Raw genomic sequence first — 27859 nt, 5'->3', positions numbered from 1 at the left:
TTCTCAGCCATAGATCACGCGCATGCCAGTGGTTGCTCTGACTCAGCTTGGCTCAGCCCCTCACCTGTCCCGGCCTCTGACTTAGACACTGCGGCTTAGTGTCTCTGACTCACACAGACCAGTAGGTGCAAGAGCCTAGCTCGGCATGACCTGTGCTCCATCCTGACTTCTAGTTTTGCTTGTAGGCTAAGGTTTGCTCAGTCCTGCCCAGTACATCCTGTTCCGTTACCAATTCTCACATTAGTCAGCTGTTGGAGCTACTTTGCCCAGCTTGTCCGACCCCCCAGGTCTGGACCACATGTTCACCAGCAGGAGCTATGACTCGCCAGAGGAGTTTCCCAAGTTCCTCCACTTGATCCACTCCCAGACCCAGTTCTCATACATGCCGTTGGGTTTTAGGACAGTGCCCGGCACAGTCTGGCCTTCCATTTGGCCTTGTATGAACTAGCGAATGTTGCAGCCCGGCCCACCCCACATCCTATTCAGGATGCACATTCGGGTGCTGCTGCCTGACCAGTCCAGACTGTCATGGGTTCCTTTACCTGTGATTGATGGCAAGCTCCTTGGTCACACCTAGTTTAGTCTATCACTACCGCATCTCTTGAGCTAACCAGTGGGGCTAGAATTTCCACAGGGTTTGGCCCACACATCCCCTAGAGAATCTACCCCCAGATACGGTTCTCGAATGCTAGTTAATGTCATGGCCCTGCCTAATGTGACCCCTCTGCTGGTCCATCATCATATCAGGTAATAGGATATCCTGCTGGACAAGCCCTGAGCCTTAGCTTTTGCATGAACTAGTGTTCGGTACTCAGCATTGTTAAGTAATTACAAGTGCTTGATAACCATCACTTCTAAAGAGCGAAGACACAGGAGCCTTCCCAAATGGCAGACAGTATTTCTTAATCCCATTTTAACTAAAAAGATAATTTTAAAAAACACCTAGTACTAAGCCTGGTACGTATTAGGTACCTTCAATGTAACGCGGCGGTACTGAACACGCACAGCGTTCTGTCTTTATTCCCTGAAGAACACGGTGTAACATTTATTTACACAGCATCTATACTGTGTCAGGAATTACAGGTCAGCTAGAGATCACCCAAAGTGGACAAGAGGATGTGTGTGGGAGACGCGCAAAGCCTGCACCCTGTCCTAGAACAACCCCAGGGGCTTCTGGAACGAATTCCAGAGGGAAGAGGAAGCTTGTCTGCCGAGGAGACCCCAGCTTACAGGGCTCCCTGAGGTACAGGGAGCAAGGCCGTTTGCTCGTGGCTGGCATAGCCTCTGCTGTGTGTGTGTGTGTGTGTGTGTGTGTGTGTGTGTGTGGCTGCGCATTGTTGTTTGCATGCGAATTGTGCTTTCAAGATATTGCCGTCATGAACTGGAAGCATCGACCCTAATTTTTAACCTGACCATTTCTGCTTGAGTGAAGAAACTAAACAAGCAGAACGCGAGGGGGAAAGGGCGAGGGAAGGCAGCGCGTGAGGGAGCAGGCAGCAGGAAGAGCGGCGGGTCTCGGGGCTTGAGGCGACTTATCCATCTCAGGCCCGCCCGAGGGTAGCAGGGGCCTCCAGAGGAAAAGGAAATTGGAGCTTGGGCGGTTTTGCAGCCGCATTCTCGGCTGCCGACCAACGCCTGCCGCCTGGCGGACAGGCTCCCAACCGCGTACACTGATCACGTCAAAACTCAGGCACACCGGAGAAAAATGAGGCTTATGTGGAGGTTCACATTGCCTGCAAGGTAAGAATCACTTGACAAACACCCTTCGCGCCCACCAAGTCAGGCTCCACCCCGCGCACACCCTGCCAGTGCCCGGGGCTCAAATTCCGGCAACCACGAGCCTACCCGCTCCTCAGTAATAGAGCTGGGGATAGCCAGCCCGGGGAACCTCTCCAAACCGGCATCAGCCGCGAAATGCGTACAGGAGGATACGCTCCCAGTGGCTGTTAGCTGCTATTTGCAAGCACAGCTATTTCACCTATGCCATTTATTTCGCAAGCACAGATCAGGGATCGAACTCGGTGGCAAACAAGGCCAAAAACTCCGGAAAACCCAGTAGGATGCTTTTAATTTGCTGGAGACAGCAATGGAGTCGAGATAACTTGAGCAGCCCTGACAGTAAAACCTCAGACAATAGACTGCGGGCATGAATGCACGTGGGGAGCTGGTGCCTGGGAGCAGGCTGGGGTGGGGGGGGCGGGCGGACCAGGAGGGAAGCGCATGGGGGACTTCATGATGCCAGTCACTTGGGGGCGGCCGTGAGGAGCACATCTCCCACTGACTCTGAGGACAGAAACATCCTGTGATGGGGGCTTCATCCCTTCCAGGGGTAACTCCTCTGCTCTCCAGGTGTGTGTGTATGCCAGCACCTGGCACTTCCCCACAGCCATCCCTGACTCAGAACCAGGCAGAAAGCAATAAGGTACAGGTGGTACAGCCGAGGAAGCCTGGTCTGCTTGCACCTACCCCGCAATGACCAGAATGAAATGCAGGCAAGCTGATGTTGGGTAGGAGCCGGGGAGACGCATGTAACCCAGTTCGGCTTTTATGTAAAAGAGGTTTCATCAGATTGGAAGCCCTGGGGTGGGTAGCCATGGCAGGTGTAGGAGGGTCACCCTAGAGCAAAGCCCAGCAGGAGGGAGGGCACGGTGTGTGGTGGGGCTTGTGAGATTCTGCTTGAGAAGCATTCGGGGTAAGGTTGACAACAAAGCAGTACGTGTCAGGGTGATTTCTCACGCACCAACAGATAATACGCAGCTCTCTGCCCCCTGGAACTACACCTAGGAGTCACTTTTAAAATAATCTCCCTAAATGAATCCTTTTTATAGCCATTAGAACCCGAGAAAATGAGGCAAACAGTATCCACCAGAAAAGCTGACCCTCAGGGCTCCCTGGAGACTCACAGTCCCCTGGGAAAGCACGCTGGTGCAATGACACGCTGCGTGTTGGAGCATGGAAGTGGTCTGGTTTATCAGAAGCCACTGAAGTTAGAAAGCCCATCACACTTCCAGCCAAGCCCGCAGCGCCACCACGTGGACGATTCTGGAATGACGCCTACCAGCGTTTTCCCTTTCCCAGGAACCCAGGCAGAGACAGTGCGGGGTAAACCGCCTCCCTATGCCCTGCAGCTGTGGACGACCCACACTGTGCCCTTCCCTAGCTGCCTGAGAAGACCAGTGTGGAAGAGCAGGTAGAACCAAATACAGAACACACATTACAGCCATGTCACCAGTCTGCATGGTCGGCTCCCGGCTGGGGCAGTCAAGATTTTAAAAGAGCTTTTTGCATGGATCTTTCATTAGTCCAAACAATAAAATTTGCCAGAACGATAGTTTTCCATGATGAGCCCTCCTGGGTGACTGGCTCACCCCCAGCAGGAGGCTTTTGTGAGCCTCTTGGAGTGACCAAGACATTATGGAAGGAACAAAGTGAAACCGGGCTGGAGCGAGGGCGAGGGGACAGCAGAGTCCAAGGGACGAAAACAACACCAAGTTCACGGATTTAGACATCAGCAAACACACAGGCCCCGCCCCCTTTCCCTGGCTTCACCTGCAAGGCCACAGGTGTGGGTGGCAGAAGAGGAGCCCCTGCTGGGATCAAAGTGCTCCCGGCTCTTGCGTCACCGTCACCGTGGTGGCCGGTGAGGCTGAGGGTCAGGGCCGGTCCCCAGCCTTGCTCCCAGCAGCCCATCCCCTGCCCCCAGAGGAACCGGGATCACCGTTCTGGTCCCCTAACCCGGAATGTCAAGGCTGCGGGGAGGATAAGGAGGGTTATAAAGAGGTGAGCCACTCCACAGAAATAGGGCAAAAACTGCCACCTGGAAAGCTGGAAGAGCTTGGAACTGGGGGCTCTGACTTAGGGGGCCCCGCAAAAGGCGGTCCCTGGAAGGCTGTGAAAAGGAGGAGTTGGGGCCAGGCAGAGGAACTCACTGCACCTTTGGGGTGGGAGGAGGGGCAAGCCCTTCCCAGCCAGATTTCTTCTGAGCTAAGAATCTGCCAGGTTTGGGCAAATGCTACCTACCATTTCTAAACAGGACTTAAGGCTTTATGCTGTATTAAACACTGCCACATTTCAGGAGCTGAGGGTCGGAGCACCAAGGGTGGAGGGGAAAGGCTCACCAGATAGGAGGCAGAGAAATAGGCCAAGCTCCATCACCCCCGCCTGTCCCAACACCACTGCCCAGATTAGCAAACAGTGGGCAGTTTTGGTCGGTTATTTAACCTCCTGGGTTGGGTCCAGTGAGATCAGCACCCTCAGGTCCCAATGAATGCTCTGAAAGTTCCAGAAAGACCGGACAGGGACCTGTGACTGTGTAGTCATCGCAGCTGTCACCAGGAGCTGTGCGCTAAGCACACAGGTGTCCCCTGTCTCTCATCTGTCAGACGGGGGAGTGAGAGTGCCCAACAGGCTCATCCTGAGGATGAAATGACAGGGCAGGAGCTGGAAGGGCACACGGAGCTGCTGTGGTTTATCCCTGTCCCCACGCTCTGGTCATGGACCAGCGCAGTCAGGCCACGAAGCGCTGACACCCCCGGTGTGGCTGCAGATGTGGGCTCCTGCATGGAAGAGAGACGGAGTCAGCCACTGGTCAGTGACAGCCGGGCAAGCGAGATGAAAAAAGCCAAATGAGGACAGATCCTGTAATGAACTAAACGAACAAGAGGGGAATGACGGAAGACAGGAGAGAACAGTGCTGAAGACCAGCCTGCACTGTGGACAGCACAGCGGAGCCCGCCCCCGCCCAGGGAGCCCCTGCTGTCACTGCCGTGGCGTCCTTCCCACAGCACATGGCTGGCTCTCCCTGGCAGGCTTGCAAGACGCCCACCCACTAAACTTCAGCTCACTCGCACCTCCAAGACATTGGTGATCTCCGTGGCAGTGAAGGACATGAAAGCTTGTCTGCATCCATCAACTCTGGTAGCACGTGTTTTTCCATCACTGGAGCCACATGAGATCCCGTGTCAGTTATGCCACCTTTAGCCCGACAGGACACCAGGAGGATTTGCTCCCTTCACCGAGAATGGCTTGGAAATGCGATTTTTCATGAGGCTAGTAAAACTGTGTCGGCCTTCGTGCAGTGGCTTGTGTGCAGTCTGGCAGCGGAGGGCACAGACTCTCAAGTCCCAGCCAAGGCTTGGCTTTTGCTACTTGCTGTTGACCCTGGGCAAGTAACTTATTTCTAGGCCACTCTTATCTCATCTGTAAAATGGGCATAATAGAAGTTGCCTCATTGGTTAGTGTAGGAACTATACCATCATAGTATTGCAATAATCTCGGGGTTTTTATAATCATCTTATTTTTATAATCTCTACATAGTTAATCAGGACACAAAGGGTCAAGGAGTACAGGAAAGTGGATAAGACCATTGTTTCCACATTATTATTATTATGTTTTTCTGTGTCTGGGGTAAGGGGGCAGATAAAGAGAGAAGCCTCCCACCCATCCCAGGTCCCCAATGTAGGGCATGCTCCGAGGGTCCTGCTCAAGTGGTTTTGATAGTTCAACAGTTCTGAATTGCTGCCAATCTTGCAATAATCTTGTTAAAAGACAAAATCATAGGTGCTGAATACTGTGGCATAGCAGGCTAAGCTACCACATGAGCACGAGGTTGTGTCCCAGCTGCTCCACTTATAATCTAGCCCCCTGCCTGATGGAGTGGGAGAGCAGCGGAAGATGGCACAAGTATTGGGGCCCTTGCACCCATGTGGGAGACCAGAAGACACTCCTGGCTTCTGGCTTTGGATCAGCTCAGTTCTGCCTGAGCCATTTGGGGAGTTAACCTGGAGATGGACAATCTCTCTCTCTGTGTCTCCCCTTCTCCCTGTAACTCTGCCTTTCAAACAAAAACAAATCTTTAAAATAGACAAAATTGTAGCACATCTGGTCTGGCAGGTTTTAACTGACATTGAGATTCTAGACTCAGGCAATGAATCTGACCAAAAACATTCCGGAACACCCACCTCCCTGACCTGCGTAGGAGATCGGCTTTGAACCAGAGCAGACAGACATACAGAAAGCAGGTGCCAGTACTCAGCCAGCCCCATGGGCTTGTTTTCAATCTTATTTGGACACTCTCTGATGGCTGGCAGCTTAGGACCAGCTCAGACTCACTCTGCAAGAGTAGGCAATGGGGTCCAGCACAGTAGTCTCGTGGCTAAAGTCCTTACCTTGCATGTACCAGGATCCCATATGGATGCCGGTTCTAATCCCTGCAGCCCCACTTCCCATCCAGCCCCCTGCCTGTGCCCTGGGAAAGCAGTCGAGGATGGCCCAAAGCTTTGGGCCCTGCACCCGCATGGGAGACCCAGAAGAGGCTCCTGACTCCTGGTTTCAGATCAGTTCATCTCCGGCCATTAAGGCCACTTGGGGAGTGAATCATCAGATAAAAGATCTCCCTCTCTGTCTCTCCTCTCTGTAATTCTGACTTTCCAATAAAAAAATAATTTAAAATTTTTCAAAAGTATTTGTTTAGAAAAGAGAGTAGGTGATGGTGTACTTGCACACTGGGCTGGGTTACAGTTCATACAGATGAGGAAACTTTACAGCAACTGAGACTGTGGCCAAGGGCAGCCTGAGGCCAAACAATTCAGTTGCACAAACAGTCACTGGGGATGACCTAACCACACCCCCTAGGTGGACTTCAGGGTTTCCCAGGATTGCAGTAATTGATGTAGCAGTTACATTTGTTATGAAACGTTCTTGTTTCTAATGGCTGCACAGTATTTTAAGATATGAACTTACAAGACCAAACAGTACGAAGTTTCAGAGAATGAACACAGACCAGCAAATTACCTGGCAAAGCAAGTCTGCCACTCGGCCTTCCCACCAGCAGGCTTTGCAGACTCAATGCCACATGTACTATATATTGTTACTAGCTACGCCTGTGACCCCAACTTCCAATTTTTTGCTAACCAATGAGATGGACACTTCCATTTTTCTTATTCAAATTTCCAGCCCATCTAGAATTAGAATCTCCATCTAAAGTATCCCTTATCAAAATGTCCTGGTTCAACACTAGGTCCCAGGCCTGATGCCAGCCTCCTGCTGCTACGTGCGTGGGAAGCAGCGCCGGGGTCCCTGACGTTCGGGGGGAGAGCGGGAGTGAAATCCAGCTTCCCAGCCTTGTTCTGGCCCAGTCGCAGCCAGCGCAGACATCCAGAGAGGGAACTAGTAGACCGGTCTGTCCCTGTCTAATTCAACCTGACCCGGCCACAGCCACTGTGGCCATCTGCGGAGCGAAATGGCAAATGCAAGATCTTCGTCTCACCTTCTCTCTGTCTGCAACTCGGCCTTTCAAATCAAAGGGGTCTCCAGAAGGTTTGTAAAAAATGTCCACCACAAAAAATAAATCCCATACGGGCACGGTTCGTACCCCGGCTGCTCCACATCTCATCCAGCTCCCTGCCTGTGCCCTGGGAAAGCAGTTGAGGACGGCCAAGGTTTTGGGACCCTGCACCCCCATGGGAGACCCAGAAAAAGTTCCTAGCTCCTAGCTTCAGACCAACTCAGCTCCAGTCATTGCGGCCACTTGGGGAGTAAACCAGGGGTGGAAGATCTTCCTCTCTGTCTCTCCTTCTCTCTGTAAATCTGACTTTCCAATAAAAATAAAATTTATTTTTATTTTTTTATAACCCTAACCCTAATTTAAATAAAATTTATTTTTATTGGAAAAATAAAATTTATTTTTTTTTTTTTGGATTTACAGAGAGAAGGAGAGACAGAGAGGAAGATCTTCTGACTGATGATTCACTCCCCAGGCAGCCACAACAGCTGGAGCTGTGCCAATCCAAAGCCAGGAGCCAGGAGCTTCTTCCTCCAGGTCTCCCATGCGGGTGCAGGGTCCCAAAGCATTGGGCCGTCCTCAACTGCTTTCCCAGGCCACAAGCAGGGAGCTGGATGGGAAGTGGGGCTGCCGGGATTAGAACTGGTGCCCATAAGGGATCCCGGCGCATCCAAGGCGAGGACTTTAGCCACTGGGCTACCGTGCCAGGCCCAAAAATAAATAAATTTTTAAAGAAAGAAAAAGAAAGAAAATCAGCTTTCTTGGGTTCCCTCGTACAAGGTGAGCAATCTCACTCTTAGTTATACAGTTGAAAGAACTGCAAGCCAATATGCAAATCCTCACACGTGATTGTTCACGGCACCCCCACCCGCAACAGCCAAAAGGTAGAAACAGCCCATACTGAAGAGGAGCTCCACGCAGCACCAAGGCGCCCTGCAGATCCGGGCACTTCAGATGGTCTGCGGAAAGGAGAAACTAACAGTTTATTGAATTGCAAGACGCACACACAGCTTTCTCACAACAAGCATTTCCATGGAGCTTGAAAACCCCTTCATGCATTCAGTGGGGTATTTAGCCACAGAAAGCAGTAAGTTGCTACAAGGTGGAAAAACATCAGAAACACCAGGCTATGTTAAAGGAACTCCTGGAAGGATGGAAACCCATCGCTTCTGCAGAACAGCACGCTGCAAGACCACCAGCAGTTCATGCTCCACTGACAGTCACCTAACCCGCTGTGCCACCAGCGTGGCCCGAATAAGGGAGACCACGCAATGCTCAAAAGGTGTGTATTAGGGGAAAGCACCCAGACACTCAGAAGCAGCTCCCTCGTACGTTTGGCCCGTGGCCAGGCAGGGCACGGTGACACTGTGCACAGGACTTGGCTGATGCCAAGGGTTTGTAAGGCAGTTTCATTCAAGGCTGCAACAACGGTCAACACATGCGTGACACCCGGAGGTACCTGGGCCGTCGACATGGCCCAGTCCCGACGCTCACTCCAACAAAGGGGCAGGTGCCGTCAAGGACGGGTCACAGTGTCTCCTCCAAAGAGAGCCAACACACAGTCAATGACAGGCGGTCTCCCCCGCCACCTACACCCACCACAGTCAGACGGATGCAATTCACAGGCTGGTACACGCGCACACACACACACACACAGAGTTTTGTTTTACATGAACACAGTACACCATCCTGGGGAAGCAGGTGAACGTCACGTGAGAGGGAAACAGGACCCACTCTCCCGAACCGCGAACAGGATGACGGAAGTTTAGAAGTACGCTGGGGTGAGCTCCGTCCTTCCCTCCGAGGTGACCACCTGGATCAGGCTTCCCGAACTCGGTCGGTTTTTCCCTGTGATCCAGTCATGGAAAGTGCTAGAACAAAGAAAAGATGCTTTATATTTTCAAAGTGAAGATCCTGTATTTTGTGGTTATTATCACATCAATAATTGTGAGGGTGGAGGAGACAGGAGCAGCCACGACAAAGCCACCAAGCCACAGGACCCTACACCCAGGTGCCCTAGAAGTCCAGAATTTAACTCATTCAAATTCAGGAAGGGCAGGAGTCAGTGTGATTTCAACTTTCCATGCTTGTATTTTTCTGCACTCTTGGAATTCTTCATAACACATTAGTTTTAAGTGCTTAATACTGATTATTAATTCATTATTTCCCAGTGACATATGCCTAATACTTTAAACTTGGCTACACTACTTTCTCACAAATTGAAGAGAAAGAGGAAATGAATGTTTTTGTTTGTGTTAGTGACTGTCTATGGAGCATCCCAGGTGGGCCAAGCACAGAGAAAAAACTGTAAAAAACAGATTATGGCAATAAAATACCAGCAGCAGTACAGGGGGGCGTGAACACTGGGCCCTCCAGAGGAGGAGCATGGCTGAAAAGGGCACCAAAAGTCGCAGGAGTGACAAGTCACTGACGCCTTTTGGAAACAGAGCATTTGCATTCACTTGGGCAATTCACTTAATTCCCTTAGGCCTTCTCTTCTGGGGCACTCCTGGTTTCAGGCCATAACCTTCTGGGCTGGATGCAATGGAAAACAGCCAATCCATTCCAGCTCCCACCGCCAGGCTGCACAAGCCATCAGAAAGCACACGGCAAGGCCACGTGCCACACCAGCTCCCTGGAGCACTAGGGGTGTTTCATGGCCACATCCCTGGGAGCAGAGCAGGGCTGGGCCAGAGGACGGTTCCCTAGGAGACCAGTCACGTGTCCTGACGTGTAGGGGCCAGTGGGCCAGAGGACGGCTCCCTAGGAGACCAGTCACATGTGCAGATGTGCAGGGGCCAGTGTATCCTCAGCTTAGACAGGATAAGCAAGGCCATTCTAACTATGGGGAGGGAGTAAGAGGGTGATGTGACAGCCAGGATGTGGCCCAGGCAGTGTGGCTCCAGTCCCCACAGTGTTAACAGGGACGCGACACTTGTTTCGGCCTGGACTGGGAATGGTGCCTAATGCTCGATTTGTACAAAGCAAAGCAAAAATGAAGCTCAGTGGCCCAGCACTGAGCTCAACACACAATCCCACACCCTCTGGCTCGGTGTTCCCCTCCCGTACACTGCTGCTGAGTTTACCTGGGTACCTGCTACCAGGCAGCACATGTGGCCACATCAACACCTCCCACCATGACGGTGCATTTCAATGCCTAGATGCAGAAACGGAGGCCCATGGCAGGTAAGCGACATACTCAATCTGTCACAGGTTCCAGGCTGGCACCGTCTACCACCTGTCCCCAGATCCAGGTCCTAGTGTGCCAAACCCTTAGAGCCTGGTCCCCTCCAAGACCCCCATGTTGACAATCCACAAGGACACAGGCTTGTCCTCTGACCCACAAAAGGCAGAGAAAGGTGGCTGGCATCTCCTTGTTAGTGGAATACTCACTCAACCAGGAAATCTAAGGGTGTCCAGGAGCTGAAGTCGGCGTCCGGCATTGATTTCCTGTTCATCTGCGTATCCAGGGTAACCCTGCAAAGTGGAGAGATAAGCGTGTCATTGTGAATCACCTTGACGTGAGCAGGCGTCCAGTCCTTTTGGTCAGCAGTTCCACCCACACAGCCTCTGGCCCTGAGGCTGACATCTGGACAGCGTGCTGGGCAGGAGAGCAATCAGAGGCCAGGGAGCTGCCCACATCCACAGGTCACATCAGAGTAAAGCACTTTGTGGCCGAGCCTTTAGGCAGACAAGGATAAAAGAGTAAGGGTCCACATTTGGCCTGCTTTAAAAAAAAAATAAATTTTGTAAGGGAAATCTCAGAGCCTTTGAGATTGTATCATAAAATTAAAAATAAAATAGGCGGAAAAAATATTGAGGGGCCAGCAAAGAGGGTTAGTAGACTAAGCCTCCCCCTGCAGCACTGGCATCACATCAGGGTGTTGGTTCATGTCCCAGGTGTGCCACTTCCAATCCAGCTCGCTGCTTATGAACTGCAAAAGTAGCAGAGGACGATTTAAGCCCTTAGGCCCCTGTACCCATGGGGGAGACCTGGAAGAAGCTCCTGGCTCCTGGCTTCAGATGTGCTCAGCTCCAGCCATTGTGGCCATCTGGGGAATGAACTAGCAGATGAAAGACATCTCTCTCTCTCTCTCTCTCTCTCTCTCTCTCTCTCTCTCTGTTAAATAGAGTAGAGTCACTTCTAAAGAAGATCTAAGTGCAACACCGCTCATTTAAATAGGGGGACACTGAAAAGCCACATTTTTTTTTAAGAGAAAGCCATTTCCCATGAAACTTTCAGACACTGAGCTAGAGAATAAAGAATTCTTTCTGTGTACGACTCTGCCAAGCACAGTTAGCCTCAGGCATCATTCGAGACAGTGGTGACGCCAGCTCACAGCATCACAGAACCTTACAACCAACAGGGACCTGCAAGGCTCAGCCAGTGTAACCTCGAGCAACCCCGGGGTGCTCTGTACAAGCCCATAGGCAAGAGCCAGGCTGGCTGGCGTAGGCATCCTTCCAGGGAAAAGGGGCTTGTGACCTCCAGACACAAATGAAACATCCCCGACAGTTTCTCTCTCACACACACACACACACACACCCCTTTGGGTGCCATCAGCTCACACAGGCCCTACCCTCATGAAAGGGAGTGAGGTCAGTAGCCCAGAGGCTGGAGGGAGGCCCCTGCCCTCTCAGTATGGGATGAGACATCAGTGGCTCCACCCACGAGGACCAGGGAGCTCACCAGATATCAACCGGCTGGTGCCGTGACCTTGAACTTCCTGGCCTCTGGAACAGTAAGCAATAAGTTTGTGGTCTACAAATGACTCAGTGTCAGGTAGTGTGTTAGGGCAGCTTTAGGACCCGGGTTGATAACACTCACAAATCCCTAGGGGAAAGTGACCCGCCCCCCCAGACCAAGATGGACACTCAGCGACGGGCAGCCCACACGTACGGCAGCACCGCGATGGCAGTGGCCCCGGGCGGCATGCCACTGTTCCTCCCGGCCAGGCTCTGGCAGAGCTGGTGGACGGCGCCCTTGGCCATGCCATAGCCGATCATCCCTGGGAAAGAGAGAAAACAGCTCAGTTACAGGGGCCACTAGAGTGACCGTGGGGAGACACAGGCTTCTTGTGAGCAATCTTTCCTGAGATCTCTACCCGCAGCTGCACCTGGCCTCCACCTTCAGACGGGGACAGTGAGCCAAGAGGGAGGGTCAGTGCTGAGCGTGTGGCTCTGGCCAGCTTCCAAGAACGGAGGCTCCCAGGGGCCACTGCAGGGTCACTGACGCTCTATTCTCAGTTGGCCATGAGTAGTGGGCAGGCTCCCAGACCTGGAGCTAGAAGCCTGCTCTCCCAAGCCAAACTTGAGCTGTTTCTCCTTCTGGACACAGGAGAGGAAGCAGGGACCTAAGCTGCCCACACAGGAGAGCCCACGCAAAAAGGGAACCCACAGGTGTGGGACGCACTGACTGCACGGGCCGGAGGCACCGCTTTGGGCCTGAGTGGCCTGGCTAAGCCCCTGGCCTGGGAGATGCTCTCCCCGGGGCGGGGGGCAGCAAGGGAAGCTCCCACCGGCTTATGGTCACTGAGTCTGTCCTGGTGACAACGCACCCGTCCACTCTGTCAAGCTCAAGTCTGTTGGTCATTAAGGCCACTTTCTTCTCAGGGGTGGGGAGGACAGACTGTGCTCCTTGGACACAACTGGCGTCATGCAGTTTGGCCTTGATGCTGCATTTTCTGATTAGCATTACCCACACCTGCCTCACTCTGATGTCAGAGCCAGCACCTGGGAAAAAGGGGCTGGCAGGGTGTGCCTGCTCCCAGGCATCTAAACCCCACGTCATTCATCGTAAATCTCCCAGCCTCTTCTACCTAAGAGTGCCCATGGTCAGTGTTAGACACAGCAAGAAAGCCAAGGTGGCTCCTTGACTGTAGGAAGGACCTGAAGGCCAGGCCAGGAGGCCAGATGCCAGTCCTCGTCACTGTGCCTCGGGCATGGGGCAGCAGCTCTCTCTGCATCTGCCCAGTGTCACATCGATGCCCAAGGCCCCAAAACCAGGCACAAAAGCAACTTGCTCTCAAAATGAGATAAATTCCATGAAGGGAAGGATAGGCTGAATTATTTGATAAGCAGAGAGAGCGAGCGAGCTCCCATCTGCTGATTCAAATGCCCTGGAAGAGCCAGACTGACAGCTGGCAGCCGGGCAAGACCCTGCTCCCTAAGGGATCAGCTCCGTCCTCACACCTTCCCAGGGCAGAATCAGCACAGTTCCCTGCCAGCCAAGCAGGTACTCAGACAACAGCTCAGGCCACCACTTCCTCATCTGGCCAGTCTGCTCCTGCTGCCCACTTGGGAGCCAGGTGATCTTCACAAAGTCAGCTAAAATCACTGCACATTGGTGTTGGTGTTGATGCTTTTTAATTTGTAGTCAAGGGTCAGTAGTTACCCCACACTGAAAGCAGCTGCAAACAGGTGCAGTGGACAGAGGGCTTTGGTCTGAGCCCAGCACCTCAACGTAATGCTATCTGTGTCTAATGCAAACTTAAATGAAGGGTAACAGAATTGCAATGCTGGTACAGCACCCATTTGAGCAAACTTTGACAAATCAGGGCACCTCAAAACGTTCTTGGAAAAACAAGAGCATCCTTCAGAACCCCACAGCAGCTAACAGCAGGCATGGGCATCTGGCTCAGGCCTGAAGACACTGCTCAGGACACTCACGTCCCATATCAAAGAGCCTGACTCCAGTCACGTGCCTTTGCTTCCAATCCAGCCTCCTGCTCACGCACACCTGGAAGGCGGCAGCTGATGGCTCAGGATCTGAGGGCTAGCCTTGTGGCACAGCACATACAGCCACTTCCTGTGACGCCAGCATCTCAGGTGGAGGCCGGTTCGCATCCCGGCTGCTCTACTTCCAACCCAGCAACCTGCCAACGCACCCAGGAAAGCAGTGGGAAGTGACCTGAGTGGCTGGGCCCCTGCCTCTCCTGTGAGCAGGCTCCTGGCTCCTGTTTCCCCCAGGCCCAGCCCTGGCTGTTGCGAATATCTGGAGAGTGAACCAGTGAATGGAAAACCTCTCCCTCTCCCCACAGCTCTTTCAAATAAGTTAAATATTTTTTTAAAAAAGAGTAAGAAATGGGAATAAATTCTTTTTGTTCCTTTAAAAAGAAGTAAAAAGGGGGCCCGGCAGCATGGCCTAGTGGCCAAAGCCCTCACCTTGAACGTGCCCCGGGATCCCATACAGGTGCTGGTTCTAATCCCGGCAGCTCCACTTCCCATCCAGCTCCCTGTTTGTGGGCTGGGAAAGCAGTCGAGGACGGTCCAAAGCTTTGGGACCCTGCACTCATGTGGGAGACCTGGAGGAAGTTCCTGGCTCCTGGCTTCAGATCGGCACAGCATCAGCCATTGCGGCCATGTGGGGAGTGAGAAGATCTTCCTCTCTGTCTCTCCTCTCTGTATATCTGACTTTGCAATAAAAATACATAAATCTTTTTAAAAAAGGAAGTAAAAAGGACCTGGAACCTGCTGCCACCTACACAGGGGATCCAGAGTGAGTTCTGGGCCCCTGGCTTTGGCCTAGCCCAGCACTGACTATTAGACATTTGCAGAAAGAATCAGAAGATGAAAGCTCTCCCTTGGGCCCAGCGCAACGGCACTATTGGCTCGTGCTGGGATTCCATGTGAGTACAAGTTCGTATCAAGGATACCCCACTTCCCATCCAGCTCCCTGCTTGTGGCCGGGGAAAGCAGCAGAGGATGGCCCAGGGCCTTGGGACCCTGCACCCGCATGGGAGACCCGGGGGGAGAGGAACTCCTGGCTCCTGGCTTCAGATAGGCTTAGCTCTGGGCATTGCAGCCATTTGTGGAACGAAGCAGTGGATGCCGGATCTTTCTCTCTGTAGGTGTACCTCTCCAATGAGAAAAAATAAATAAATAAAAGGGGGGAAGAGAAATCTTAAAAAAAAAAAAGATCCTTCTCTATTTCTATTCCTCTGTCTCTCTACGTTTCAAATAAAATGAAAACAAATAAAGGATAGTAGAAGAGGCATCACCAACCAGCTGGGGACCCAATCACCAGAACGCTTGAGTTCCCTAGGAGCCAGTGAAGAATATCCCACCAACTCAGCTTCTCTGCCTAGTCAGGAGGCGGGAGGCACATGGCAGTATAAAAATGTCATGAACTCCTCCATGATGAGAACACACCAGGACATGAATGTCCCGCGAGGCAGCCTCCAGGCTCACACCCCACAGCGCTCTACCAACCCAAGAGCAGGGACTCCGACAGAGGCCAGCAACCAGCCTGCCACCCAGGCCTTCGTGCAGGACACAGTGGGCCAGATCACTTGCAAGAAATGGAAAAAATAATGTATTTCACTAAAAAAATAGTTGCCTTTTACCAAAGTATAAAAGGACCAATGTGGTCTCCAAAACCAGATATCTAATCCCAGCACAGATCCTTAAATGGTAAGCAAAAGGGATCCCACCATCCTCATTGGGTTTATCCCTGGGGCAGGTGTTTGACATAGTGGTAACATCAGGCGACCGGGTGTCTTGGTTCACATCCCCGCTCCCTGGACTCCAGGAGGCAGCAGAGGATGGCTCAGGTGCTTGGGTCCCTGCCACCCACACCACAGCACATAGAGAGGACGTTCCAAGTGCCTATTTTTAACCAGACCAGTGCCAGCTGTTACAGATGTTTGGGGACTGAACCAGCAAATGGAAGATCTTTTTTTTAATCTCTCTCTCCCTTTCTGCTTTTCAAATAATCACTTATAGTTTTATATTTTATATTTATATTAAAATATATGCAGAGGCCCGGTATGGTAGCCTAGGAGCTAAAGTCCTCGCCTTACCTGTACCAGGATCCCATATGGGCGCCAGTTCTAATCCCGGCAGCTCCACTTCCCATCCAGCTCCACACTTGTGGCCTGGGAAAGCATTCGAGGACGGCGCAAAGCCTTGGGACCCTGCATGCACATGGGGGACCTGGAAGAGGCTCCAGGCTCCTGGCTTCGGATTGGCTCAGCTCCGACCGTTACAACCACTTGGGGAGTAAATCATCAGATGGGAGATCTTCCTCTCTGTCTCTCCTCCTCTCTGTATATCTCACGTTCCAATAAAAGTAAGTCATTTTTTAAAAATATGTGCAGAACACTTAATGTCAGTCTACAGTTGGGCAAAATCATCCAACAGAAAGGCTACTTTATAACAAAGCAGTGGCTAGCTCAATAATTTCCTACAGTGTATTGAAAGCAAAAAGTTGAAAGCTGCACTGTTTCGCAGCACAGTGAAGTCTGAAACTCCTCAAACGCCACTGTCAGCCAGAACTGCGTATCTCAGACCTAGGGGAGTCAGGCTCTTGACCTTCAGCCCAATGAGTCTTTCCGCCTGGGGTTCTGCCTTTTAAATGTCAGGCCTTCATTCATCTTTCCATGTCGTTTCCAGTGCTTCTCTGCTGTGTCCCTTTTAATAAAATTCAGATCTCAATCAAACGCACATCTAACATTTACACAGCTTTAATTATTGCAGCAGCCACAGGCCCAAGAGCAAATGCTTTCAGAAATGTAAGAAATGGGGGGTAAGATACTACTAATTAGTCAAAGCCTCCCAGTTGAGGAAGTTCTGTGAAAACTGAGGAGGTATCCGAGGCCCCTTACTGACCAGGTCAAAAAAACGCTCTCCCATCCCTCCCCTCTTAGGCAGAGTCTAACCGGGTGCGGTGGAAACATCCCTGCCTCTCTGTGCTTCCTATGTGGAGTCTTACATCCCTATCCAGTGGGAGGACCAGTCCCCAAATCCCAGGCCCAATATCACAGAATGCAACTGTATTTGGAGACAAGATCTTTAAAGAGGTAAGGAAGTTAAAACAAGACCATTCGGGTGAACCCAGCCCAATATCACCAGTGTCCTTATAAGAGGAACTGGAGATACAGACACACAGGGCCTGCTCTGTGGTGTAGTGAGTAAACCCACTGCCTGCCATGCTGACTTCCCATATGGGTACCAGTTCAAGTCCTGGCTGCCCCGTTTCTGATCCAGCTCTCTGCTCACGTGTTTGGGAAAGCAGTGGAAGAAGGTACACATGCTCCAGTCCCTGCATCCATGTGGGAGACCCAGAAGAAGCTCTGGCTGGGCTCCTGACTCCTGGCTTCAGACTGGTCCAGCTGACTGTTGTGGCTGTGGTCATTTAGGGAGCGAACCAACAAACAAGACGTCTCTGTCTCTCTCTCCTCCCACCCCACTCTCTCAGTAACCCCGCCTATCAAATAAATCAATCTTGAAGAAAAGAAGATATAAGCACAAAATCATGCAGGGAGGACCACGTGAGGGCCACATGAGGGCCACATGAGGGCGCAGGTGGAGGGTCAGATCCACACGCCAAGGGGAGAGGCCGCAGGAGGCACCGACCCGCCCACAGCCTGGGCTCAGGCTTGCAGAGTCCAGAACTGTAAGAAACACATCCCTACAGCCTCAGGCTCCCGACCCGTGGCTGGCCCAGGACTCTAACACAAGCAGCCAAAACGCCAAGGCTAAGTCAGGTCTCCATACCATAAAGGAAAATGCATGGTCAGGGTTTGGGTCCAAAGCAAAGTTTGTAACTTACTGCATAAACTCATACAAGTTACTTAACTCTAAGTTTTCAGTTCCTAGCCCATAAATTAGAACAGATAAAACTGATGCCTACTGCAAGATTAAATGAGCTTAGGTGTGAAAGGCAAAGCGTGCTTACAGTAAGACCTACTCTCTAATTGTGAATACAAGGCCTACCATTTACCTTGCACATAAAAACAGCACTTGTTGTCAATACAGGAAGACCCAGGGTACCTGGGAACACAGAAAGAACAACCCCTGACTGATGCCTCCTATGTCCCTGGGCACTTTGTACCCAGTTCCACCTCTACAGCTTTCTTGCTTCTTTTCAAGTTGGCTATTACTGTAACTGTTTCATGAGCAGAAATTTGGTGAGACTGGGGTGAAGAATACTCCAAGCTCTAATTTCTCTCGTTCTAAAGCCCTGGTGATTTCTAAGCTCTGAGCTGCTTGCCTGAGACCCATAAACACCATGGGGCTACAGTAACATGTGTTATTAACTAATTAATACCTGCAACACCACTCTCTCCTAACTGGATCAGAGATTAACAAATCACTGTTTATTTATGAGGCTGCCAGGATCCCTCCCCTAAAAGGATGTTGAACTAAAAGGAAGCTGAATTCATCCAACACATCGAAGTCCCTCAGCGGTTCAGGGCCTTTACTAATCCTTGTCCCATAGAAGCGTCCAGTAGCCCCAGCAAGCAAGGTAAATATTCCCATTTCACAGATAAAGGCAAAAGGCTTTACCAGGAGTCCCATCCAAGGCTGCCTTGGCTCCAGCCAACGTCAAGAGGCCTCCATCCTTGAGGTGCTTGGTGGCCAGGTGGCTGGAGATGGTGGACGTCCACATGCTCTGCTTCCACATGAGGTCACAGTTTTTAAAGAGAGCTGGCAAAGGGGAAAAGTGGCTTCAGTACTCCCACGGAGGAAAACAAAAGTGCAAATTCAACTTCTATAGCCCGACGCTCAAGAAAGCCCTCCCAGCCCCCAATCCTGTTCCACAACACGGTCCACCTAACATAACCACAAATTTGCCATTGCTACGACAGGAGTGGCCTCCCAAAGATGCCAGAAGCTTGGTCGCCGATCTAACAGTATTGAGAGGTGGGGGAAGATTTAAGAAGTCATTAGATCATAAGGACACCACCTTTACCCTGGATTCATGTCCTTCTCCAAGCACGGGTTGGTTCTCTCAAGACCTCACGAGAATGGGATGGGATGGGCTGCCATGGCGGAGTTGCTGTAGAGCAGGTCAACTCCCCCTCTTCTCTCTGTACTGCCAAAGCGCTCTTTCCTGCTATGCCTGAAGCGGTCACAACCCTCACAAGAAGCCAAGATTACAGGGCCATACTCTTTGAACCTTTTCTTCATAAAGTTCCCAGCTTAGGGCATTTTTATAGCAATACAAAAGCCAAAATGACCAACTGCCAATATCCAGTGTAAGAGCCTGAAGCAGGGTCTGCTGAAGGATGCTTGCAGTGACACGTTTTTGGGGAACAGGACATTCTCACCATTCCAGAGTAGGATCCCACACATCATTTCCTCACGGCAAAGAGGAAACGGCACCTTCACAAATGAGAGCTGGTAGTTATCACCTCAACCAGCCATCAACTTTGGCATCCCCACAGGTGGGGAAATCTGACATGCTGAGTTTCCCATGTGATGTAAAATGAAGACTACCACATCAGTAGCAAGAGCTCTTGCCTCGAAAACGTTTAACCAGAACCTAGTCAAGTCTCTAGACCTAACCTCCATTTCACAGGAAATGCCAGGAATAAAGGAGAAAATCCAACGGCACCTTGAAGATATGGTCAAATTGAAATATGGGGCATTTTATATGAAAACAGTCTTGGACTAATGACAAAGTCTTACTGCAAGAAAATAATTTCTAAGTTAAGAAAAGTAAAAATGACACCATATAGCACAACAACTTTGAATGAAATAAGTCAGTCAAAGCCATAGAATAAATGTGAATCTAGACTGGATAGTAGTCTGTCCAGATTCCTGTCAATTTACACAGCTAGACTTGTTGGAGACATGAGCTGAAATACGATCTGTCGTCTTGCTTTCAAACAGCTGATAAATCACAGAATGCACACACAGCAAAGCAGGGGAGCCTAGGATGGTGCAAGGACAAATGTTAGCCACGACAGAGCGTACTTCATCTGACTTTCGTGGGGCCAGAAGTATCTCCAATTTCAGAGTTTCCTTTCACATTCTTTTGTTCTGACTCTGGAATATGTCTACATATATAATGAGGTATAACCAAGTCTAAACACAAAATGTATTTCTTTTATATACAAGTATGATATCTACTTAGAGCGTGAAGGTTCTCTTACACAATATCTTTAGTATGGGTACGTTTTGACTGGGACTGACCACGTGAGGCCAGGCATAAATTGCACACCTGGTTGGGGTGAGGGGAGGTCCTGTCGGTGCTCAGGAAGTTTTGAAGTTCGACTTTTCAAGTTATGGACACTCGACCCTAGATCTCATGTGTGTGGAATTGATATGGAGGGCCTAAGGGACTGTTCAACTTCTCTGCACGTTTGAAAATGTTTATACAGAAGAGCTGAAAATGGAATCACCTTCAGTAAAAGTTCGGTGTTGACTGTTCAACCCGCAGATGTGCCCTCCCACTGACACACACCCTGCAACTCCCAAACGGTTAACAAGCCCTGTAAGGCTGGGCCAGAAACAATGCTGACTGCACTCTCCCACTGTTGGGTAGACAAGACTCAACGTCCCCCTGTGTGGGCCATTTCTTCCTCATGTGAAGAATGGGAGCGCTGACTGTGAATGTTCTGGAAGACACACAGCAACAGCTGGCCTGGCACCAGGGCCACAATCAATCCGAGATGAATGATTAACTCAGGAAAGGACTCACACTTGGACTTGGCATTGCCTCCGGCCCATCCTCCAGCCACACAGAGAATCGCATCCACCTTCTCTTCTCCCAGGAGCTTTCCCACCTCCGCAGTCACCTTGAACACAGGAAACATCCAGCTGATAGAATGGAAGAACTCCAGCAGGCTGCTATCTGTACAGTCCACCTCCATCTCTGTTTTTTCTTCTTTTTAAGCTAGTTTTGACACTGGCCATAATACTTTGAAAATTAAATGGAAGATTAATCTCTGATGAGCGTTTTGAATAATGAAATCCAACGATATTTCATTATGTTTATATAGCAATTCAGAGCTCCTTACAAACAGCCCAAAAGGTGGGGACATCAGCACCCCCGAAAATAAGACAATTAATACAGCAGGAAACAGCTTTGTTTATAACCACCTGGAGCTTCCCAGCCCAGAGCTAATGTTCTGCCTTTCACTCTGTATATCACACAATTATAATCCAAGACGACCACGTCTCCAGACTGCAAACATCCCCTTCACTCAAAGGAAATGCCTTGGAAACCCTTAAAGAAAATCCAGAGCGAGAAAAAAAAAGTAGTCAATCACAAAACATTGGCAAATACTGAGTAAATGGTGGTGGTTGGGGGTGTCAAGATAACAATCTCTCTCCGTCCATGTTTGCTGGAAATTTTAAGGCACTAAAGATTTAAGTATACCTCTTGTTATAATTTATTTTTAAAAAAAAAACAGTTACTATCAATTGCAATCCTGTTGCTCATTTCTCTAGAATGGGTAAGGTAATAATACCTCAATTGCTTTATGACCCACCTTCAAGGGGACAGTGCTCTAGAGTAGTAAGGCTAAGCCTCCATGTCCCATATGGGTGCCAGTTCATATCCCAGCTGCTCCACTTCCAACCCAGCTTCCTGCATGGCCTGGGAAAGCAGCAGAGGATGGCTCAAGTGCTTGGGACCCTGCACCCACATGGGAGACCTGGAAGAAGCTCCCGGCTCCTGGCCTTGGTTCGGCTCAGCTCCAACCTTTATGGCCATTTGGGGAATGTGATCATGTGAACAACGCACTGAGACAGGTGCCTGGCAACTAATTTTACTATTTACCTGTCAGATTTTACAATTAAACTCACTAGGGCCAATCTGTGTCAATTAAATATAGCAAACATTAGAAAGCTATTAAGTTTTAACAACAAAAACAAAGCCAATTCTATCTATGAACTGATTTCAGACAGAAAATATCCAGGAAAAAACTACACCTATACTAACCAGGTACAGGCTTTCCTGCTAGTTCCCTACACAAAACTATGTCAATCCTGTTTTGGGAATTATACGTCATCTAGAAACAATTCAGAGTATGTACATAGTTAAAACGCACATGCAAGGGTACTGCAAAAAAGTCTGTTGAAAATGGAATTAAAACTTCATTCTGGTGCCAATACTTTGGGGGGCTGGCTTAGTGGTACATCGGGTGAAGCCAATACTTCCGATGCCACTCACCATTCCCTTTGTGAACACCTGCTTTGAGTTCCAGCTGCTCTGTTCCTGATCCAGTTCCCTGTTAACGCACCAGGGAGGACAACAGACACAGGTCCAAACACTTGGGCCCTGTTACCCACATGGGAAAGCAGGAGAGAACTCCCGGCTCCCAGCTCCTCACTTGAGTTGAGCTCAACTCCAGCTGGTGCAGTCATCTGGGAGTTGAACCAGCATCTGAGAGACCTGTCATTGCCATTCAAACAAATCAAATTGATTTTAAAGAGTTTTTTAAAGTCCTTTTTCTTTTTTATAGCAATAATGTTCCGTGAACTTTCTGAACATACTTCATACCATTTGTATGCAAGGAACTTGATCATAAATAGACGCTGGTATTCAGACAAGTCTTGGAATCAATTCCACAAAGATGTCAAGGGCTGACTGTACATGATCTGGAACAAACCATTTGACTTTCATAGTCTGACCCATGTCAAATCGACCCCATGGAAAAAGCCCACGAGCAGTAGAGTTACACCCAGGGTTTTATTCCTGAAACTTCTAGGTCCTAACAAGTGTATCTGGAGAGTTAAATGAAAAGAAAACACCAAAAACACTGACTCTATGGTGGAGCATACATCATTTTTCCCTCTATGTTTTGCTTGTCTTCTCCCACATCACACATTCATTACCTTTAAAATATTTTACATGTGATCTTCACCAAAAGGCTGAGACGAGATACCCTTAAAATATTTTAAATTCATCATGAAACATATCTAAGGATCATAAAACACCAAACAATGTCAAGACCCAGGTGGAAGAAGGGAGAGCATAGCTTACAGCCGATGAGCTGGGCATTACAACCCGCTTGGTCTGACCACAGCCAGGGCCTACGTTTTAGTCCTGCTCCCCCTGCCTCCCTGCTATGTGCACGTGGGAGGCAGCAGGTGACGGTCTGAGCTATTGGGTCCCTGCCACACACCTCGACAGCCTGGGATGAGTTCCTGGCTCCTTTATCTTGACCCTGCCATGTCTTCCACAGGCATTTGGAAATTGACCCAATGGACAATCTCAATCTCTCTTTCCAATGAAATGAAAAAAAAAAATTTTTTTTAAAGATTTATTTTATTTTCATTACAAAGTCAGATATACTGAGAGGAGGAGAGATAGAGAGGAAGTGGAGCTGCCGGGATTAGAACCAGCGGCCATATGGGATCAAGGCGAGGACCTTAGCCACTAGGCCATGCTGCCGAGCCCAAAATGAAAAAAAATTTTAAGAAGAAAACAAAGTAGAGCCAGTCATAGATCAAGTGGTACTTGAACTCATTAATGTTTGCCCATGCTGTTACTTCGCCACTAACCAACTCCCTGGCCATGTCACTCAGTGTCTGAAACCCAGCGTTCATGCTATTAGAGGGCCCCGCCACCTTGTGGGTGTACAACCCACGGAGAACCACAGGCTTCCCAGGAGCACAGGCGGGAACACTGGCACGAAAAACGTTAAACAACTCCTCCTTTGGAAGGCAGAGCTGCTCCAGAACACTGAGACTGCCATCTAAGATATCCATCCAACCATTACTTTGCCCCAAATGCCCCTAGAGGTGGGACTGGGCCAGGGTGATCCCAGGAGATGGGACAGTAAGCCAGGTCTCCCCTGTGGGCAGTAGGGACCCAAGTCATTGGGTGCCTCCCAGAGTCTGCTTTAGCGGGAGCAGGAGGCAGGCACGGAGCCCTGGCTGTGATACGGCACGTGGGCATCTCAACTGAGGCTTCCCTGCAAGGTTAAATGCCCAACCGCACAGGAGCTCTCAGGACCTGAAAACAATCATTGAAAAGAAAAAGGGAAATGGCCAGGTGGGAATTCCTACCGGGAGCTTGACTCCCACAGGGTCTCGCAAGGTTACCTGGTCCGCCTGCTCAGTGAAGGAATCTGTCATTTTGACGACAACACTGGCATTGGCCTCTTCGTTCTCCACCACGTCGATGCTGGCCACCCACTGGAGCCAAGGGAAGAAAGCGGCTCGGGTAAGAGACAACGGGCTGCTGTGTCTTCTAAGACCGTGCTCAGAGCGGGTGAGAAGACACGCCGGAGACTGAGCATCCTGAATCCCAAGTGCTTGTGACTAGAAGCGTTGAAGGGTTTGATTTCCTCGGGTTTTGGAACATCCCCATACATGACAAGATAGCATGGGGTGGAACCCGAGTCTAAACATCAAATTAATTTGTTTCAAATATGCCGCATAACACAACCTTCTGAAGGCAATTTCACATAGGATTTTTAATAACTGTGCACACAAATCCCATGGTGTAGAATTCCCCACTTGTGGCATCCATCTACCAGAAAGTTGCAGACAGTGTAGACTTTCAAATTTGGGATTTGGGGGTTGAGGATTTATCTGAATCTACAAATGAAAAGGTTCAGAAATGAGAGGTTCCAATAAGCAAAGGAACTGGCAACTAACCCGCCACCCTCCTTACAGGTCCACTGGGTTACGGCAAGCCTGCTGGAGCCACGCTGCACCCCATCCCTGCCCATCCTGCCTTCAAACGCCTACCTCCCTCCACAAGGCTGCGTCTAAAAGCCTAACTCTGGACCCGCAGACATCACGGGTCAGCAGAAGCAACGACTTCAGGCTTCGCTGGCCATGTGGTACCTGTCAAGGGGCAAAAGATGAGTGTGGCACCACTCAAAGGCATCATTTAGATGCTGAAATATAAATCACAAGCAATTTCTATTTGTCCCTTCTTTGGACTTTGTTGCCAACCCCTGAACATGTAAAACTGCCCTAACCCTTTAGGCTGTGCAAAAACAGGTGGCTGACCAGATCTGACCCCCAGGGGACCCAGCCCTGTGGAAGAGAGGAGCAGGTTTTGAATTCAGGATGCACACACAGCAGGTTTGAATCCTGGTACTACTTCCTCATGCTCAGGCTTGGCAGCAGGGTCCTCGCCCTTAAAATGGAGGACAGGACCCTTAAAATTAGTGATTCACAAGATGAGTGCAAGGCTTTCCATGAGGATGCTGCAGCTCCTAGCATAGGGGACACCTGGTCCCTGGGTCAGAACGCCCCAAAGGTAAGCATACCTTCCTTCAGCTGTGAGCACAGCATCCAGTCATTGACACACATAACTGCCATGCCAGGGGCCACAGGGAATATGGAGACAAAGGCGCCAGGAAGCCAGGGGTAGAAGAGGAGTCAGAGGTTCAGCCAAGTCACAGCCCCAGAGCAGGCCTTCCCTCCAGGCCAAGTGGCTGGGAGGATCATGGCAGCGAAGGGTGTGCGGGTCTCAGCAGCACCATGGCCTGCCTGGGCAGACACTCCTTAAACGTGCCATCTCTGCAGGCCTGGGCAGCCACGGTCCTCTACCGGCCCCAGGTTCCAGCAGGTGGAGGCCAGGGAGGCTGCACAGTGCAAGGACTCATTCAGAAGTGTGTTCCTGGACCAGATGTTGGGGGAGAAGTCTACCCCGGCCCACGCCTTGAGCAGAGAGTCGCTAGCCCACTTCCCATCCCAGGAAGGTGCTCAGAACTCAGCGCAGACGTCCATCAAGGGACAGTAAAGATGATTCACGCCCTGACTCTGCTGCTGCAGCTGGGCCCAAGACTCCCTGACCACCTGTCAGCTCTGCTCACGCTCAGGCGTTCTGGGAATGAGAACCTGGCCGTGCAAGCAGCTGAAACAGACTTAGCAAAGCAAAGCAGCGAGCAGCATCCGAGAGGCTGGGAAACCTTTTTTTCTGTCCGCTCTCAGAAACCAAAGGGACGCAGGGTCCTGTTCGCTCACGTGCAGCACACGGGGGCCCCAGCGTCTCCCTGCCCTTCCAGGTTGCTCTGGAAGACCTCGGACCTCGCAGTCACCCCTGTGCCCGCCCCACCGGCTCACACCCCCGCAGCCCTAACAGCGTTACCCAGTCCCGGGCCCGGAAGGTCTGCACGCATCGTGAGCCCAGGGCGCCCCTGCCGCCGTACACCAGCACCCGGCGCGCCTCTCCCGAAGCCGCGGCCGCCGCCATCCTGGTCTGCTCGCCGAGATCAGCGACTCTGACCGCGAGGAGCCCTAGCGCCGCGCCCCGCCCCGGCCCGCCCCGGCCGGTCCAACCCGCCAAGAGCGACCGCGCGGCGGCCGCACCCCGCGCCGCGCCCGCTACTGCCGCCTAGCGCACGGCCACCCCGCCACCGACAGGTGCAGGGCGGAGACTGGGGGGCACTGGGGATGCGCCCGTGGTTTCCGCGCTCCGAGACAGCCCGTTGAGCAGACAAGAGGGGCCAGCTAAGACAAAATATGTATGTTTTCCTCTACATAAAAGTGAGGGCTCGGAAGCCCCACTGCCTGGTCCCCATATCCAACAGTTGTGTGGCCTGAGTAACTTCCTTAACTACTTCCTACCTCAGTTTTCTGGCCAGTAAAATGGGAATCATAGTGGTCATAGTGATAGAACATGGATAGGATTGTAAAAAAAAAAAAAAAAAGTGCCAGTCGAACATTGTTAAACCGTTTTAACCATCACCTCGGTTACAGAGCCTTTCAGACACTGTAAGTTCCAGGCTTCTTTCACCTTGGCAGGTGTTAACATAGCTATTTGGGGGAAAGACTGATACAGAAGTTATGGTATCCTACAATTTGAATATTTGCACTTCTAAAATGAGGACTCCTAATGCAAAAAAAGTGTCTTGGGAAATTAATACCAGGTTTCCAGGAAGTGTTAACTCATGAGGTGCTGAAGCAGGTGCAGATGGTCGTGCCCACCCCTTTGGCTGGATGTCTCTTAAAGGCAGGGAGGTAGAGGCCTGAAGAAGGCGTTAGCGAAAGGAGCAGGGAGAGGACTCCTGGGAAGCATCTGTGAGGCGGCTTTTCTCAGCAAGAAAAAGCTGTTGGGGCCAACGATGTAACACAGCTAGTTAAGCCACTGCTCAGGGATCCCTTGCAAGTGCTGGTTCCAGTCCTAGCTATTCCGTTCTGATCCAGCTCTCTGCTAATGTGTCTAGAAAAGCAGTGGAAGATGCCCAGGTCCCTGGGCCCCTGCCACCCACGTAGGAGACCCACATGAAGCTCTGGCTCCTGGCTTTGCCTGGCCCAGCCCCAGTAGTTGCAGCCATCTGGGGGGTGAGCCAGTGGGTGGATGATCTTGGTGCTCTGAGACTCTGCCTTTCAAACAAATGAATAAATCTTGTTTTTAAGTGGTTGAAAGAAAGTGATCTGGGGGTTTTATACCTCTGCAAAGTTTGCACAAGGCCCTTTTTAGGGCCAACATTTTGTTATTACTGAATACTGCGTCCTGCCTTCATAGCTCCACTCCCGTTTGGTGAGCTCCAGTCCCCGCATGCTGTGGCCAAGCCAGTCTTTGCTGTTCATGGCTTGGGCTCGTCAGCTGATAATCATCACAGGACCTCCTCCCTTATTTTGCTAATTCCCAGTTTTCAGATTTTCCTTTTAAACTCCCTTCTTGTGTTGACGGGTACCCAGGGGCAAGCCCTCTGTACCATGTGGCTTGCTGCACCAAGCTGTCCGCCTGAGACTAACCTGACCTAGCTAGCTTTCTCTTACCTGCGTCAGCCCAACAGACCCATGGTTTGGCAGGGGCACAAATTTAAGATTGCAGATTCCTCTTCTTGGGCTTTTGGCTGTGGGAGAACTTTTTTGACAAGAATACCAATGGCCTACATATAAGGTCCACCAAATGGTGCCACTCATACCACC

The 27859-nt window shown here is 50.7% G+C and overlaps 1 protein-coding gene across 1 annotated transcript; it reads right to left on the bottom strand.

Moving 5' to 3' along the window:
• Window positions 1-8930: 8930 nt before the first annotated feature.
• QDPR (quinoid dihydropteridine reductase) lies at window positions 8931-26330 on the bottom strand. The gene is made up of 7 exons (XM_058670281.1): window positions 26070-26330; window positions 24065-24157; window positions 20712-20808; window positions 18572-18712; window positions 12183-12291; window positions 10676-10759; window positions 8931-9153 (listed from the first exon to the last, which is right to left on the bottom strand). Exons 1-7 carry the CDS (start codon window positions 26172-26174, stop codon window positions 9048-9050), a joined length of 735 nt encoding a protein of 244 aa, XP_058526264.1. The 5' UTR covers window positions 26175-26330; the 3' UTR covers window positions 8931-9047.
• Window positions 26331-27859: the final 1529 nt, after the last annotated feature.

Source organism: Ochotona princeps, chromosome 11 (assembly GCF_030435755.1).
Source record: "Ochotona princeps isolate mOchPri1 chromosome 11, mOchPri1.hap1, whole genome shotgun sequence".
NCBI lineage: Eukaryota > Metazoa > Chordata > Mammalia > Lagomorpha > Ochotonidae > Ochotona > Ochotona princeps.
Note: the sequence above shows the minus strand (reverse complement) of the source record. Positions and strands in the feature narration are given on the sequence as shown.

Coding starts and splice junctions, on each gene's coding strand:
- QDPR (XM_058670281.1), bottom strand. CDS start 26,174: ATGGCGGCGGCCGCGGCTTCGGGAGAGGCGCGCCGGGTGCTGGTGTAC. Junction 12,292..18,571: donor AGCCTTGGATGGGACTCCTG/GTAAAGCCTTTT, acceptor TCTCTTTCCCAG/GGATGATCGGCTATGGCATG. Junction 10,760..12,182: donor ACTGCCATCGCGGTGCTGCC/GTACGTGTGGGC, acceptor TCCACTTTGCAG/GGTTACCCTGGATACGCAGA.